The sequence below is a fragment of the Triturus cristatus genome, chromosome 6 (assembly GCF_964204655.1).
Source record: "Triturus cristatus chromosome 6, aTriCri1.1, whole genome shotgun sequence".
NCBI classification, from domain to species: domain Eukaryota; kingdom Metazoa; phylum Chordata; class Amphibia; order Caudata; family Salamandridae; genus Triturus; species Triturus cristatus.
The window spans coordinates 1,346,088,503-1,346,106,685 of record NC_140589.1 but is presented as its reverse complement, the minus strand read 5'-3'; the positions used below and the strand labels follow the sequence as shown (position 1 = coordinate 1,346,106,685).

Below are 18,183 nucleotides of genomic sequence, written 5' to 3'. Positions count from 1 at the left end.
CCTCCTCAGCCATCCATGGAGGCACCCATTGATAAAATGAAATCTGATAGATATGGCTTTTGGTACCACCATTGTAGGCCTTCCTTCATGCCTGGGGTGATGTATAGTATGTCTTCAAAGGATCCAGATATCTGCAACCACTGATGTTGAAGCTCTTCCTGTTGAGATCTGGTCCATTTGGCCAGGATAAGGAGTAGGTCAATTGCTGATGAGCACATGCCTAGGATCGATTTTTACTTCCTTACAGAAACAGACCGTTTTCCTGAAATGGCAAGTGCTAACTATTGCAGACAGTTGTAGTTTACCCAAGAGGAAAGATTGCACTGGACCGTGTCTAGCCTGGAGCTCTAACAATATGGTCTGACTGGGAACAAGTGATGACTTTGTTTTGATTCACTGTCAATCCTAAACTGTGGAAGAGCTGTAGACAAGCCTGGTGCTTTCTGCAGGCAGTCGTCCAAATAGGGGAATACCTGGTGACCTTGAGTTTATAGAGCTGCACTTGTTAATAATTGTTAGTGCTGAATTGAGGCTGAAAGGCAGGATCTTGAATTGGTAGTGGGTACCAGCTTTCGTGAACATGAGAAATTTGATGTTTTCGATGGATGGGGACAAGGCAGTATGAGTCTTAGATTGAGAGACGTCAGAGTCTGCTGAGGAGATGTAGGATATCAGCAAGTGTTACCATCCTGAATGTTTGTTTCGTTAGGAATTTGTTAAGTTCCGGAGTTCCAGTATTTGTCACCAATACCCCAAATTATTTATTTTTTGTTGATTTTTTTTAAAGCAAAAAGAAGAGTAGAAACCCTGTCCCTTATGCAGTACCGGAACCTCTTTGATTGCTCCATTGGAAACTCAGACCTTGGCCTCTGTGTAGTAAGTTAAGACAAGGGGGCTTCCCCAGGCTGAGTAGTTGGTGAACATTCTGTGAACTCCAGGGTATAGCCATAGGGGACCAGACACTACTCATTGGTCTGTTAGGTTCTGTCACTGTTGTATAGGATTAGAAATTCTTGCACCCAGGGTGGGATGCGGATTCCTGACCTTGCTTATCGTTTTCACCTCTTATCCCAGCCATGGGTGGGTGCTCCCCTGCAGCCACCTTGGCGAGAGAAACAAGCCACTGATGACGGACGCCATGCAGGAGGTTGATAGCTTTGCATGTATTGCAACTGGTAGGCCTGATCTTGTTGGGTCCTTTTGGAAACCACCTCTGTATATGCTAAAGACACGATCTCTCGCTCCTCTAAATGGCACTTTCCCTTACTGTAAGGAACCTATTGATTTTGCTTTTTCTATCAGTTTTTGTTCTCAACATTGCCTCAATGTGTTAGCCAAACCGAGTCCCCATAGTATGCAATATCCAATATCTTTGTTTGGACCTCAGGCCTGAAGGTGGTAGACTTTAACCACCCTTGGCGGCGTGACAGCAGCATCCACTAGTTGCCGAAAGCCAGTGTTCGCCAATTCCATCGCTCAGCCAACGGTCTCTGATGTTGTGCAAGCTCTTCCAGTAAGATTTTCCTGGCTTCTTCCCTTCTATCTTCTGGGAGGAGGTCTAACATTGAGCCCATGTCAGACCACATCTGACGATCATATCGGCCAATCATTGCCAAGGCATTAGCAGCATGAACTGTGATTGACACCATACTTGAAAAATACCTTCCAAAAACGTCCAATCTACACACTTCCTTATGAGGTGGAGTTGTGATGGGAGTGGCCGCATTCTTAGATCCTCTCTGTGCTGACTGAGAAATGACTGAATCTCCTCTTGGGTGACCTGTGAGGCAGGATTGCGAATCCTCTGGAGCTCTGCGTTAGTCAATCAGAGACCACAGCGGATACTGTAGCAGGGGTTTTCGTAATTTTCCCTGCCTCATGCCAGATGTAAGCTATTATGGTTATAAAGCATAGACTTCCTAGAGTCTTCCTTGAAATCATATAGGAAGCAGTCTGGTTGCTTCACTGTCATTGCCCTCTCCAATAAATTATGGAACCCTCTAATATCTTCAGGAGGAGTCTGCTGGATGATGTGGAGTAGACAGTGTGGGGATGATGCAATTGTCCCATGGATCCGGTGGTAGTGGACCCGGGAATTCTACCTCTTCACTTCTCCTCTGAGGAAGACAGACGTTCAGCGGGAGATGCTGCGATCAGAGGGTGAGGTGTGATTCTGGGTGCTTCAGGTAGTGGCAAAGTTGGTGTGCATTTTGGTTGCGAATGCGGAGGAGGTGTAAGGTTGTTCACCTTGAGGTGGAAACCGCTGTCTAGTAAGTCAACATTGCTAGGAAATCCTTGATGAGAGAATATGTCTGATGTGATGGGTCTCTAGAACGAGAAATAGGAAGGAAGCCATAAGGTTGGTAATGGCGGAGCAAGTGAGGAGGTAAAGGGGACACTTAGCTGAGTGAAGTCACCTCAGGCCGTGGGAAAGTCTTGGTCACTCCTATAATGTTCACCATCGTTGACAGTGTTGTCATGGATTCAGGACATTTTAGTTGACGTTATTGACTTGGTCAACGGAGCATTCGACGGACCTTCGTTGGCGGCACTGTTATCATTGACAAAGCAGTTGACTGTGCGCTTGACATTGTTGGGCTCTTAGTCTGCAAAATCCTTGATGGTATGGACCTGTAACAGCTACGGTCGTTCCTGCCATCGACTGTGTTAAAGTCGAGCCGGTGGTACTCATGGTTGTAGACTGCGTGGTGCCGACGGTGATATTCTGTCAGATTTGTGCCTCAAAGAATCTGAGGAAGAGGCTCGAAGACGGTCTTTTTCTTTAGTTGAAGGTGTAGTGGGTACCTAGAGATCCCTTGTCCCCTAAGTTGCGTTTATGACCTTCTGCTTAGATATCTTGAGGCTCATTGTGTCTTTTTCTCCTTAGCCCTCCCAGAACTATTATTGATCAAAGAAAGAGTCCGAGTCCTCTGTCCCTGGCAACATTATAGGTTACGGGAAGATTTCCTCATTGTACCCATTCCTCACTTCATTGGATTTAGCTTTCCACTTTGGATCGCAAGTGTGTATTCAGTTCTGTGCATTCTTGTTCCTTTAGGGATTGCACCTTTAGGTGATTATTTTGAAGCACCTTTTGGACTTTGGGTTTTCTAGCACTTTATTTCCATTAACGGTACTGCACTGGTATTATCTCGCTTCTCCATAACTATCTATTTAGCTCTACTCTTCAGCTTTCTATTAATTCTAGCAAACTGGAAGCAATAGTGCTCATGTGTAATAAAATATATATATATATTTTTTATATTGTGATCTCGGATAACCCCGTTATTTGTTCATCCACAGATCCTGTCTTTGACGAGGCATATAGTCAATCTATGTTGTCTTACTATTGTAACTTTTTGCATTTAATTTTTGTCCTTCGCCCATGTAATACCAATATCGCCCTGAGGAAGGAAGATTCCGAAACGCGCGTCGGCGCATTTGTGTATTGATTGGCGCAACTGTGTATGGTTTTGTATTATTGATATCTGTATGTAATTTTTCTCCTGTATTATTTATATTTTTTGTATGTTTTCTGTTCATTACACTGCTTCGTCTACCTTAGGTTGAATTATAGCCAATGCTGTATAAATCTGTATTTATGAAAAAAATGATTTATTCAAACAAAAATTTGTACTTATGAAAAAAGGATTTACTCAAACAAAAATAATTGATTTATTAATTTATATATATTTTTATAAATAAAACAAAACTAGAAAACCCCTCATAAACAACAAGAAATAAAAAATGTTCTGGTCACAAGGGGTTTATCTCTGTATTTTGGATTGTATTTTCCCTGCTACTACACCCCATAAATCATTAGTACAGGAACCCTCTGATGTTCTTATTGTGGGTAAGGATATATGCAGGCTCCAAGGAGACTGCTTTCTCCTTTTTTGAATCCTTGCTCTCAGGAGAGAGTTTGAGATGTTTACTCCCCTCTCCAACGTGACCCTCTTGGGATCTAGTTCTTATGAGACCTTTAAGATCCATCTCTCTTCCTCTGAAAAGATTCTCTGATGTTTAGATATCTGTAGCCAAAATAGCCCCCACCCTCTATCCCGTTGAGTTTTTGAGAAGTGGAACAAATTTTGCATTGTCTTACCTCGTGTTTGGGATGGAGACCATTTATAAAATCCTTGTGTGGATCATCCACATGGACTCTTTCTACCACACATCGTACATAGGCAGAAAAGCCTTTTCTTGTCAGACATACTGAAGCTGGTCATTCTGGGATAAAATCTAGTAGAGATGGATGTAAAAAAACTGAGTAGAACTCAGTGAGACTCCCATCACACATGACATGCGGTGAAAATCCGAGGAAAACTGCCTCTTCTGGGAGTGTTCTAGAGGGTGACGACAGCCGATTGGTTGTACTTAAAGTTTGGTCTTTTTTTTAAAAGGTTAGGATTAGGCTATTAAATTAATTGCCTATTGCCATTCTAGCCTAAGGCGTTTGTCAATTAATGCTTCATTATGTTACCATGGGACTCCCATCTCGACGATTGAGAAGGATTCAAGCAGGAGAATATATAGATGATATGCCAATACTGGATATGCCTATTATACAGGGCCAAGAAGTTGCTAGATTAAGTTCACAGTTTAGAAGTACATACAAACATAAGCATTATAAAACATTTTCTGTTTCAACTAAAATAAGAAAGGATCATACCTTGTATATTAAAGTACTAATTAACTTGGTCTCAAAGATATATCCCAGTGGAATCCAATTAAGAAACCTCAGCAAGGTTTCTAAAGTTGCATGAACAAGTGGTGCATTTTGTGAATTTTCCTGTAAAGAAACGATAAAATAGAATTGTGATAACAGTTTTGAAAACATTTGTTTTATCTGAAAAGGTGCCACATGGCAAATACAAGTATTTCAATAGCAGATTAAGATAGTGGCATTTTATATTCAAACATCTTTATTAAGTTTGGTAAAACATAGGAAAACAGTAGGATGTAAACTGAACACAGTAAATGGTGTAATTGTGGGTAACAATTACACGTTAATTCAGTTATGCACAATCAAGAAAAAAAAAAAAGTAGTAAGATTGGCAAACTTCCTCGAGCATCAGTACATCAGGGTAGATAGCTGCACCAAACAGATACACGTAAAGGTCCATTGTTCAGGGTTTAAATGGGGTTTTAGAGCCAATTAAGGAGACAATTCTGGGTATTCTCTACAGATTCCCTCCACTTGAGTCAGGCACATCTTAATTTGCTTCAAGGTAGTTTAGTACTAACCACAAAATTGTGCAACTTGTGCCATATTGATGTGGATCTGACTTTCCAGGGAGAGGCCTATCGAGGGTTATCAGCGCCACTAATATAGGAAAGTCAGTTTTAACAAGTGGCAAATTTGAGGCTGCAAGTATTTTTTCCACTCTAAGGATTAGTTTACAAGCTAGATTACGTAGGAGATTTAACAGATGCTTAACTATCCTGAGGGATGCGAGTGTCAGGGGGACCCATGAGAAGGTAATAATGCTTACGTTGGCTGAATTTGAAAGATTGATTTAATAAATTCAAGGATTATCTATCCAAAAGGTTGAAAGGGTAGGGCAATAGAAGAGCATATAGGTAAAAAGCTAATGTTAAAGTTTCAACAAGCGGGAGATGGCCTAGGTTTCATATGTATGTACCAGAGATGAGTCCAGAAGGTCCTATGTATTAACATTTATTTGGTTTATGCCATAACTGGAGTGATCATGTGTGAGAGTGGAGATTTCCAGATCTTCGTCCAATTCAAGAGATGAGTAATTCCTAGGACGTCACTTATGCATTTATTGTGTACTTTCTTTAGTAATACAGACAACTTAGATTGTAGACGGTCGCAGATTTTGGATACTGTATGTCCAGATCTAGAGGATTTGATCAAAGAGTGAGAGTGTCGGCTCTTTATCATCAAATGTGTTTATATGCTTTTAATTTCATGAACTTATTGAAATGAAATATTGTGCAAGGCGAAGGTATGTCAAGTAGCTTTAGACAAGCATTTTTCTCCGCTTCTAACTGGTAAATGGAGATTAGCCCAGTCAGGCCAGTGAAGAGATGGGGTGTCCAGCTTGATTTTGGGGTTAACCCAAATAGAGGTCAAATAAAGAGGTGCAGATATTATCCAGATGAGAATCCACCTTCAAAATAGCTGTTCTGATGTTAAGATACCTTTGGAATGTGTGGTAGTGATCTTGCTCAGATGGGAATGAAATCAGGATACCCAAGGGGAGAATTTAGTGTTCTGTTTCTAGCCTTTGAAGTCTGTATTCTTCCCTGTGGATTAGCCAGTGAATCCCCCTGTTCAGTTAGGAATGCTGTTTGGTATGTTCTGAAGTTAGCCAAGTTAACTCCACCTAGTCCCTTCGGAAGTCTTAAGTTTCTTTAAGGAGAGAGTGTTTTTTTTGTTTTGCCAGAGGAATTTGTTAATAAGGCAGTCTAGTTTATTTAAGAACTCATTAGACAGTGTCAGAGGTAACTTGCAAATCAGGTAGTTAACATTAGGTGTTCATTTTCAGTTTCAACTCTTCCTGATCGCGTTAGAAACAGGAGGAACCATCCCTCAAGCAGGTCTGTCACTTTGTTTTCAGAGTCCGTGCCTTATATTAAATGGTGTCAATAAGGTAAACAGCGAAATCCAGCCCTAGATATTTTATAAAGTGTGGCTGCCAGATGAGCCCTGTATTGCCCAATAACTCTTTGGATCCTATGTTGTTTAGAGGTGTTACTTCTGACTTCTCTTTAAGGGTTTATGCCAATATTCAGTCTTCAGTAGCACATGGTTGGATTGAGTGGCCTCTTCAGTGATCAACCGGATATAGAAATAGACAGCTGTCTTGACAGTAAGATTTTTAAATAAAATCAATACCAGTGATTTATGTTAGTCCTTATATTGTACAGAAGGGGCTCCAAGATGAACAGGGAGGGAGAGTGGGGCAACCTTGTCAGGGGCGTTGTTTAAGTGGAAAAGTATAGGAAACAATACCTCCTGCTCATACTTCAGCGCTAGGGTCCAGGTATAAAGCCATCACCATTCTAAAGAAGGACGTGCCAAGGTTAAATTTCTGAAGGACTGCTTTGAGATAAGTCCAATCTACTTTATCAAATGCTTTTTTGGTGTCTAATGTGATGGCATCCATGGGATAAGAAGAGTCTGGGTGATTTCAATTATGTGACAATAATCTAGTGGTCGTCGTTGAAAAGGCGTTCTTCAGAAATCTCACCCAATACTGATTCATTAGTTTAGGCATATAATGTTAGGAGTTTATTGCCCAGGGATACTGGTTCATAGTTCTAAGTAAGGAGAAGATATACGTCTTCATTAGGGATGACTGATTATGGCTTAAGAAGCACTTTTCACATTACCAGAGTTACCAAAATGAGCGTATAGTTCGAGAGAATCACTAAGGAGCCTGCCTAAAATCTTAAAAATTAGACTGAGAAGCCATCAGATCCGGGATCTTTACTGGTGTAAGAAACTGGCTCTACATATACTGCACCAAAGTGAGGTAGAGTGTGTATAGAGTCCAACTCTCCAGAGGTTTGGCAGAGGTTAAAGTTAGATAGAACCTCACTCTCTAAAGTGGTAACTTGGTCGAGCATTAAGGCAGTATCAAAGGACAGTGTAACGCATTTGGTGAACACACTCAGTCTGCAAATGCTTCCACACGCAAGCACTGAACTCTAGGCCAATTGCTTGTATAAAATAAAAATATACTGTTTTATTTCTAGAACCAAGCACGCCTGGTACAGGTAAGCATGTAAATACTTTGCAGTACTAATTGTCTTGTTTGAACACAATTCAGAATTGCAGTATAACTGGCACTGGTTTTGATTACAGATTTAAGAAAGCAGATTGCAACACATTGCAGGTATGATACATTCAATTGATTAGGCTTTAAGAAAAATGCAGTTAATTACTTTTCAGATTACTTTTCTAACCACAGGACTAGATCCTAGAGTCAGCCCTGGGACATTTCATGAAAACAGGTGAGTAAATGTGTTTTAGTTAAAGGTATGATTTTTAAGAAATATTCTTGCATTTCAAAAGTTGTCACTTAGAAACTTTTTCACATAGAATCCCCAATGTTATCCTACGGGAGGAAATTCACTTAGCAGGTAAGTTACTTGTGCGTTACTCTTGCAATCCAGTGCTGGACTCCTAGATTCAACACTGGGACATCTACTTGAAACAGCCAAGTAATTACGTTTTTGCAGTTTACGATTTTTAAAGAATATTCTTGTATTTCAAAAGTTGACACTTTGAAACATTTTCACAGAGAACCCCCAATGTTATCCTAAGGAAGGAAATTCAATTTACAAGCAGAACAAGTTACTAACCTTCGGTAACGATGTATCTGTAAGAAACATTAGTTAGTTAGATTCCTCACCTTAGAATATCCCCAGGCGTCAGACTGGATCCGGAAGATTTTTCGTCAGCAATACCCCTTGCGCGTCGCTAGGCGTCGTCTGCGGCTCCGCGTCCGTCGTCGGCGTCGTGCGCCGGGTTGACGTCGGAGTACTTAGACGCCGCCCTCGCGCGCTGACGTCAGTTCTTGTACATAGCCTTCCGCGCCAGGAACGCAGAGCCATGCAAAGACCGACACTGGTGCCAAAAATAAAATCTAGGGGCCTGAAAGGACAACCTTGACCCTAGATGTCAGTTCGCAGAACGGGGAGGATGGGTGGGTCGGTGAGGAATCTAACTAACTAATGTTTCTTACAGATACATCGTTACCGAAGGTTAGTAACTTGTTCATCTGAAAGAAACACGTTAGTTAGATTCCTCATCTTAGAATAGATACCCAAGCAATACCATCCCCGGTGGTGGGTCTGCGAACCAAGATCACACCAGAAAGTCCTGGAGGACAGAACGGCCAAAGAAGCCATCCCTCCGGACTTGGCTGTCAAGGCAATAATGCCTGGCAAACGTGTGTAGCGAAGCCCACGTCGCCGCCTGACAGATGTCCTGCAAAGGGACTCCCCGTCCCAAGGCAGTAGTAGCCGCCGTGGCCCGAGTAGAATGGGCGCGCAGCCCAACAGGAGGGTCCTTTTTAGCCAAGGAATAGCAGATTTTTATACACAAAACGACCCACCGAGAGATGGTTCGTTTGTGCACAGCTTTCCCCTTCTTAGCGCCCACGTACCCAACAAAAAGCTGGTCGTCCACCCGGAACTGTTTTGTGCGGTCCAGATAAAAGGAGAGCGCACGTTTTGGGTCCAGACGGTGGAGCCTCTCTTCCTCTTTGGAAGGATGCGGAGGCGGAAAGAAGGTGGGCAAGGTGACAGACTGCCCAAGGTGAAATGGAGTCACCACTTTAGGAAGAAAGGAGGGACGAGGCCGAAGGACAACCTTGTCCGGATGAACAGATAGAAAAGGAGGCTTTGAAGATAAAGCCTGGAGCTCACTCACCCGTCTAGCCGAGGTGATGGCTACCAGAAAAGCAGTCTTTAGAGTTAGAAGACGAAGAGGGCAATTGTGAAGAGGCTCGAAGGGAGCGCACATCAGGAATGTCAAAACCAGATTCAAGTCCCACTGAGGCATTACAAAAGGGACAGGAGGGAACGTGTGTGTAATGCCTTTGAGAAAGCGTGACACTACAGGGGACTTGAAAAGAGAAGGCTGATCAGGAAGCCGCAAGAAGGCGGAGAGGGCAGCAAGATAACCTTTCAGGGTGCCCAGGGCAGAGCCCTGCCGGGCCAGAGAAAGAAGGAAGAGGAGAACCTCAGAAAGAGGGGCGGAAAGGGGATCCACAGCCTTTGCTGTGCACCATGCCACAAATTTGTTCCACCGGCAGGCGTATACCGACTTTGTGGAGGGACGCCTGGCTGCCAGAATGATATCACAGACTTCAGGAGGCAAGTCAAATGGCATCAACTGCCGCCGCTCAATCTCCACGCATGGAGGTGGAGGCTGGACAGGTTCGGGTGGAGGACCGTCCCCTGCTGCTGCGACAGAAGATCCTCCCGAAGGGGCAGACGTATCGGGGGATCGGTCAACAGACTGAGTAGCTCGGGATACCAGTATCTTCGTGCCCAATCCGGAGCCACCAAGATGACTTGGGCCCGGTCGCGCCCGATCTTCTTCAGCACTCTGGGCAGAAGTGGTATAGGCGGAAAGGCGTACAACAGACCGCAACTCCACTCGTGACGAAAAGCGTCGCCGAGCGAGTGCCGCCTTGGAAATTCCAACGCGCAGAACTGCTGACATTGCGCGTTCTCTTCGGTGGCGAATAGATCTAACCAAGGCTCTCCCCACTGCTGAAAGAGGCCTTGCACCACTTCGGAGTTCAGACGCCATTCGTGATCCATCATGCACCGGCGGCTGAGTTCGTCTGCTCTGGCGTTCAGAGAGCCCGCCAGATGTTGAACCACCAGGGTGACGCCCTGGTGTTCCAGCCATGTCCAGAGGCGCAGAGCCTCCTGACAAAGGGTCCACGACCCCACCCCGCCCTGTTTGTTGCAGTACCACATGGCGGTGGTGTTGTCCGTGAACACCTGCACGACACTTCCCCTGACAGAGGGAAGGAAGGCTTTCAGTGCAAGCCGGATCGCTCTCAACTCCAACAGGTTGATGTGGAGACGAGACTCCGCCGGAGACCAGAGGCCTCTGATCTCCGCCTCTCCCATATGGCCACCCCATCCCAGGAGGGACGCATCCGTCACTACGACATGCTCCGGTTGGGGAAGGGAGAGGCTCTTGCCCTTGACCCACTCGCGGTCCGTGAGCCACCACTGCAACTGCTGTGCAGTACCCTCCGAGATCAAGACATGGTCGGACAGGTTGCCGTGATGCTGGGCCCACTGAAACTTCAGGTCCCACTGCAGAGCCCGCATGCGCCGCCTGGCGTGATGCACTAGTAGGATGCAGGAGGCCATCAGCCCCAGAAGCCGCAACACTAGCCTGACCGAAACCCGGGATAGAGGCCGAAAGATGGGAATCAGGGCCTGTATATCCCGGACCCGCTGTTCCGGAGGATGGACCCGGAACTGCGCCGAATCGAGAACCGCTCCGATGAAAAGGAGCTTCTGAGAGGGACTCAGGTGTGACTTCGGCACGTTGATGGAAAACCCCAGCAAATGCAGGAGATCCGCCGTAGTCTGGAGGTGGGAGACGACTGCCTGGGGCGAGCCCGCCTTCAACAACCAGTCGTCGAGATAGGGGAAGACTGGGACCCCTGATCTGCGCAGATGAGCTGCGACCACCGCCATCACTTTCGTGAACACCCGAGGGGCACTGGTGAGGCCGAAGGGGAGCACGGTAAACTGAAAGTGCTCTTGGCCCACCGTGAACCGCAGGTAACGCCGGTGGGCCGGCAGGACGGGGATATGGAAATACGCGTCCTGCAAGTCCAACGCTACCATCCAGTCTCCAGGGTCTAGGGCAGCTAAGACCTGAGCCAACGTTAGCATCTTGAACCTTTCCTTTCGGAGGAAGGCATTGACGTTCCGGAGGTCCAAGATAGGGCGCAGGCCCCCCTTGCCCTTCTTGGGAACCAGAAAGTAGTGGGAATAACAACCACGACCTACTTCTGGACTCGGAACGCGCTCGACGGCCCCCTTGGCCAAGAGAGCCGAAACTTCCTCGCGGAGAAGATCCAAATGATCCCCCGAGATACGGTGGTGCTGTGGTGGCATGGCTGGAGGGGTCGTCTCGAAGGGGAGGGAGTAGCCCCTTCGGACGATTTGCAGCACCCACCCGTCCGATGTTATGGACCGCCAGTGGAGCAGGTGATGGCGAACTCTGCCGCCCACTGGCGTGGTATGGGCCTGAAAGCTCGGACTAGGAAGGCTTTGAGGCGGATGCTGCCGGGGTGGATGTGGGCTGACCACGTCGTCCTCCATTTCCGCCACGGCGGAAGCCACGTCCGCGACCGCGCGCAGGTTGGTTCTGCGGCTGGTGGCTTTGCGGACGTGAGGAGGCGCCCCTTCCTTGGCCACGAAAGGGGCGAAAAGCGGAGGTGTGCGCCCGCGGAGCCGAGAGGCCCAAGGACTTGGCCGTAGCCCGGGAGTCCTTAAAACGGTTCAGCGCACTGTCCGCCTTCTCACCAAACAGGCGAGTGCCATCAAAGGGCATGTCCATGAGGGTGTTCTGGACATCCCCGGAAAATGACGTGGACCGCATCCAGGCGTGGCGGCGGAGCGCCACCGTGGTGGAAATCGCCCGACCTAGCGAGTCCGTGGTGTCAAGCCCACATCTTATGGCGTGCCGTGCTGCATCCCTCCCATCGGCCAAAGCCTGGGTAAGACGCGTCCGGACCTCCTCCGGACACAGGGGCAGCACGTCCTCCACCGTATCCCACAGGGAATGGGAATAACGGTCCAAGAGACAGGCGGTATTTAAGGACCGCAGGCCCAAACTAAGGGACGAGAACAGTTTCTTGCCAAACTGCTCGAGTCTCTTGGAATCCCGGTCCGGCGGAGCGGTCGGGAAGGAGGACTGGGAAGTAGAGGCCTGGATAACCAGACTCTCGGGGGTGGGGTGTTGGGACAGGAAACTGGGGTCGCCCGGAGCAGGGCGGTGGCGCCTGGCAACGTTCCTATCCACAGGAGGAACTGTGGAGGGCTTGGACCAGGTGCCCTGCAGAACGTCAGTGAGGGCCTCGTTGAACGGCAGCAGAGGCTCAGTGGAGCTTGCTGAGGTTTGAAGCACCTCAGTGAGGATGTTGGTCCTCACAGCCACGGCAGGCAACTCGAGCCCAAGGGCCTCAGCCGCCTTGCGCAGCACCACAGAAAATGCTGCACCCTCCTCCGAAGCCACGGTCGGAGGAGAAGTGAATCCAGCGTCTGGCGAGGTGTCCAGTCCGCTGGCCTCTCCCAGTTCATCTGCCCAGTCCTGAGAAAGCTGTGACTGAACAGCCAGAGGGTCCTCGAACCCCTCCCAGTCGCCCCCTTCTTCCGATTCCTGATAAACAGGAGGAATGATCGGAACCGGACTGTAGAGATGGTAGGTCTCAAGCGGCGTCGGATGCGGCGTCGGCGGACGCCGTGCCGGCGTCGGGTCCGGATGAGGGCTAAACCGGGGCGTCGGCGTCACAGGCGTCGGCGTCGGTGGCGCCGGTGTCGGCGTCGGTGGTTCAGGCGTCGGCGCCGGTGGAGGAGTGACAAGGTCAACCGGCGTCGACTGGGGCCCAGGCAAGGGCCCCGCGGGGACCTGCGGCGTCGAGACCGGAGTCGTCGACGGCGCCGGGGCCGGAGCCGCCGGCACGCGAGGTCGCCCAGTCGAGTCCGCGGGGCCCGAAGGCGCGCCAGCGGGCGTCGACGGCGGGGCCAGGCTCCTCATGGCCGAGAGGAAGGCACTGATCTCCGCCGGCGCCGCGTCAGCCCCAGGGACCGGAAGGTATGGGGGCGGACGCGGCACCTGCGGCTCCGCCGGAGCCGCGGGGGTGGAACCACTGGGACCCTCGGCCGAGTCGCGCGACCGGCGAGGGGAGTCCGAAGAGCGATGTCGCCGCTTCGACTTCTTAGAGTGTTTAGACTTACCCGACGACTTGGAGCCCGACGAGCGATGGTGGCGTCGGCTAGGGCTCCGCGAGCGATCCTTGGACCTCCTCCTGGACCGGGATCGCGCACGACGCGGAGCCGAGTGGCGAAGCTCCAGAAGCTTGCGGGACCGCTCCCGCCTAGCCTTCGAAGTCAGGGCCTGACAGTCGTTGCACGACTCCGCGTCGTGATCGAGGCCTAAGCAGTAGAGGCACCGGCGGTGGTGATCGGTCACCGACATCAGTCGATGACAATCCTCACAAGCCTTGAACCCAGGCATCCTACCGGCACCAGATGTCGACAGACAAGGATCAAAAATGATCAAAAAGATTTAGTCAAAAAAGACTAAAAGGGGTAGCTCTCCCGGATCTGCGCTTACTGGCGCGGAAAAAAGAAGAACTGACGTCAGCGCGCGAGGGCGGCGTCTAAGTACTCCGACGACGTCATCCCGGCGCACGACGCCGACGACGGACGCGGAGCCGCAGACGACGCCTAGCGACGCGCAAGGGGTATTGCTGACGAAAAATCTTCCGGATCCAGTCTGACGCCTGGGGATATTCTAAGGTGAGGAATCTAACTAACGTGTTTCTTTCAGATAGTTACTTTTAGTTACTTTTCTTACTCCGTGCTGGACACCTGGGGTCAGCACTGGCACCTTTTCTGCAAACAGTTGAGAAAATTCGGTAAAGGTTATCTGTGCAATTTTTAAGGAATATTCGTAGTTTTCAAAAGTCGACCCTTTGAAATTTTTTGGGAGATAAAGTGTCAATGTTATCCTATGAGGAAAAATGAGTTATCGGTTTCAAGGTAAATAATCGGTCTTCTGATTTAGGGTTCTGGGGTAAAACTCAGGGTCTCCCAGGGTCAGTGAAGCACTGTTTCACCCCCAGTGGCACTATGGCGGCCGGGTGCCGAGTTTTGAGGCCCAATGTTATCCTAGGGAGGATTGGGGAGGGGTGGGGGTGGGGGGTGGGCTCTGGTTGGTGGCTGCTGCCAAGCAGGCCACAGGGTTGTGGGAGCAAAGCTCCTAGGGTTAAGCTCAGGGCACGCTGAGGACCAAGTTAGCACCAAAGGGGCATCCTCCGCAGCGCTAGGGCAGCCGGGTGTAGTGGAGGTCGGGTACCCTGTTGAAATCAATGGAGATTCTCCAGGACAAAGAAACACTGCAGGCTCGGGGACGAAGATCTTCCAGGAGTAACCACGACTTCGAAGGGTAAGTTGGGATGTAGAGGGATGGTTAGGCACCACTGGGTTGGGCACACAAGGCTGTGGGGTGACAGGTGCAGGGGGTGGCTTTGGACATTAGATTTTCTTAGCCGCTCTGGTCGTGGTAGGGGAGGGGTCTCCTGGATTGAGGCTGCAGGCGTCGTCTGGAGGCTTGAGGCAGGTCAATGTTCACCGGATCTCGGGTCAGGATCGCCGGGGGGACCTCCTCGTGGTGTTTGCTCACTCAAACACAGGCCGGGCTTGGCGGGTGCAGAGTGTGCTGGATTTGCGGTTTCTGGATGGCACCAGAAGGAGTAGTTTCTTTTCTGTAACTCCAGTTCTGTAGTAGGGGTATCTGTTAGTCATAATCTAGTGAATAGTCCCGCCCATGTGCGCGGACCCCGGAGCAATAAAAATAATCTCTTAAGTTGTCAAGTCATGCAGACCTGCATCCACACAAGAGAGAATTTCAAAGACAGATAATGCAGCCTATATCCACAGGCTACACTGTCCAGTACTTCAACTAGAAAGAATTCCACCAGCAACCACTAACAGCACTGCCTGTCCAGCTTTTCCCATAGAGAAAGAAACCTGACTCTTCCAGCAAAGGCCTCTGGAATGATAGAGAGGAAGGAATGGACAGACAAGCCCCATAGGCTGCCATTATGTGGCTCAGAACAGGATACTGGGCCTTTAAGAAAACTTTCCAGAACTTTTCCAGTATCCCAGAATGCACAGCAGGTCCCTTTTACTTTCAGTTCTTTTTGAAGGCGTAGCACGCCAGACCTGTAGCATTCCTTATATTAACATTAATCTCTCCACCGGGGAGGAGGGCCGGTGCTTATGACTATAACAGAGATACCCCTACTACAGAACTGGAGTTACAGAAAAGAAACTACTTCTGTAGTAGGGGATATCTGTGTATAGTCAATCTAGTGAATAGAATGGGAAGCCCATCCCCACAAAAAAACGGCGGTGGAGAAGATTACACAATAATACCACTACTGTGCGAACAAATTTCGCAGCGAAGCCTGCCCAACCTGAGCATCTGCCCTGGCATCCCCGTCCAGACAGTAATGCGCAGCAAAGGTATGGACCGACTTCCAAGTGGCCGCCTTGCAGATTTCTGCAATCGGAACATTACGCAGCAAAGCAGTCGTGGCAGCTTTGCCCCTGGTGGAATGAGCCTTAGGTTTACCCCCTAAGGTCTTATTAGCCTTTTGGTAACAACTGTATACAGGACACAATCCACCAAGAGATGGACTGTTTGGAGGTAGCAAGACCGGTCCTGACTGATCCATAATTGATAAACAATTGGTCTGACCTATGAATATCTTTGGTCTTATCAAGATAAAACTTCAACACCCTCCTCACGTCCAGGGAATGTAGAGACATTCCGCTGAAGAAGGATTCTGAAAAAACGTAGGTAAAGTTATGGTCTGGTTGACATGAAAATCAAATATAACCTTAGGAAGAAATTTAGGGTGAGTACGCATAACAACCTTAGCAGCATGAAATACAGGATAAGGTTCTCGCCAACAACGCCTGAAGTTCACTCACCCTGCGGGCCGATGTAATGGCCACTAGGAACGCCGCCTTTCAGGACAGGTGCTGCAACGAAGCCTTGTGAATAGGTTCAAAAGGCTCCTTCATCAATCTGGACAGCACCACATTCAATTCCCAGCGAGATGAACCTTAATGGAGTGGAAATTAAGGCCAGACTGTGCCAAATGTAAAAGATATGGAAGGATGACATCTTCCTTACATGTTGTCGGGTCAAAGTTCTTGGATTTGCACCAGATGCAGAATCTCTTCCACTTGTAAGCATAGGAAGTCCTAGTGGAAGGACGTTTAGCCTCCTTCAGTATGCCCATACAATCTTCTGGTAGATTCAAACGTCCATATTGCACTATCTCAGGAGCCATGCCGCCAAACTCAAAGACGAGAGGTTGGGATGCACCATCCGCACCCCGAACTTCGTGAGAAGGTCCGGCCTGCACGGCAGCTGCATGTGAGGAAGGAGAGACCAGTGAAGCAGATCCGTGAACCACCACTGCCTGGGCCATTCCGGGGCAATCAGGATCATCCGCGCCCTGGACTTGGACAGCTTGATGAGCAATGCCGGAATCTGGGGAATGCGTGGAAAAGCTTACAGAAAGCTGTTCGACCAGTCGATCCATAGCGCATTCCCCAGCGTCCCCTTCTGGTAGTACCTGGATGCGAAGTCTCGGCATTTGCTGTGTTCGGCCGTGGCGAACAGTTCTACGTCTGGAGTCCCCCACCTTGCGAAGACTTCTCCTAGTACCTAGTTGTTTATGACCCATTCGTGGTTCTCCTGAAGCAGCCTGCTCAGCGCGTCCGCCTGAACATTCTGCACACCTGGCAGATGCGTGGCCGTGATCATCAATCCGCGGGCCAGAAGCCAGCGCCAGATCACCTGCGCCTCCTGCGACAGAGTGCGCGATCGCGACCCCCCTTGCTTGTTGAGGTAATACATCGTGGTTGTATTGTCAGTCTGTATCAGCAACGAGGTGGTCTGGAAGGACAGATGAAAGGCCTTCAATGCCAGGTACACGGCTCCGAGTTCCAGGAAATTGATGTGGTACGTCGACTCCAACGGGGACCACTTTCCTTGCATCTGTAAGTCTCCGGAGTGCGCTCCCCAACCTTGGAGAGAAGCATCCGTCACAATAGTCGTCTCGGGAATGTCCTTGTGGAAGGGAACCCCCCTGAGGAGATTCTCCGCCGAACACCACCATTTCAGAGACTGAAGAGCATGTAGAGGCAGCCGGATCTTGTCGTCCCAAGAACCTGTTCTCTGATCCCATTGATCCTCCAAGCACTCATGCAGTGGTCGCATATTCAGCCGTGCGTGCGGCGTGAGGAAGATAGAGGAGGCCATCGACCCCAGCAGCGAAGACACCTTCCTCACTGTCGCCGATGGAGCGGCCATGAGGTCCTGAGCCTTCCGAAGGAGCGATAACCGTCTCTCCTCCGAAGGAGACACGCTTGCTGACCGTGTATCGATAGAGGCCCCCCCCCCAAGTACTGTATGCACTGGACCGGAGTCGGGACAGATTTGGACATGTTGACGTGTAACCCCAGCTTGTTCAAGAGAACGCACGTCCTCCGGAAGTGCGCCTGTGCTTCCGTAAAAGAAGAGGCCTTGATCAACCAGTCGTCCAGGTACGGGTAGACAAACACCTTGTTCCTTCGTAGGTGCGCCGCTACCACTGCCATGCACTTCGAGAAGGTCCTTGGGGCAGACTTTAGCCCGATTGGCAGTACTGTGTATTGATAATGATTGGCGCCGACTTGGAACCGCAGGAACTTCCTGTGTTTCCGTGCAATGGGCACATGGAATTACGCATCTTGTAGGTCTATGGCACAGAGCCAGTCTCCCTGTTGCAGCTGAGGGGGAATCTGATGCAACAACAGCATGCATAACTTCTCTCTGGGAATCCATTTGTTTGCTTGCCGCAAATCCAGAATGGGCCT

At 49.0% G+C, this 18,183-nt stretch overlaps 1 protein-coding gene across 1 annotated transcript in view; it reads right to left on the bottom strand.

The window, feature by feature from the left end:
• The window catches only part of XPO1 (exportin 1), a 908,600-nt gene that overhangs the window by 556,308 nt on the left and 334,109 nt on the right, over window positions 1-18,183 (bottom strand). The window contains exon 9 of the mRNA XM_085612347.1: window positions 4,673-4,792. Coding sequence (XP_085468473.1) covers window positions 4,673-4,792 — 120 coding nt within the window. The remainder of the gene's footprint in view (window positions 1-4,672; window positions 4,793-18,183) is intronic.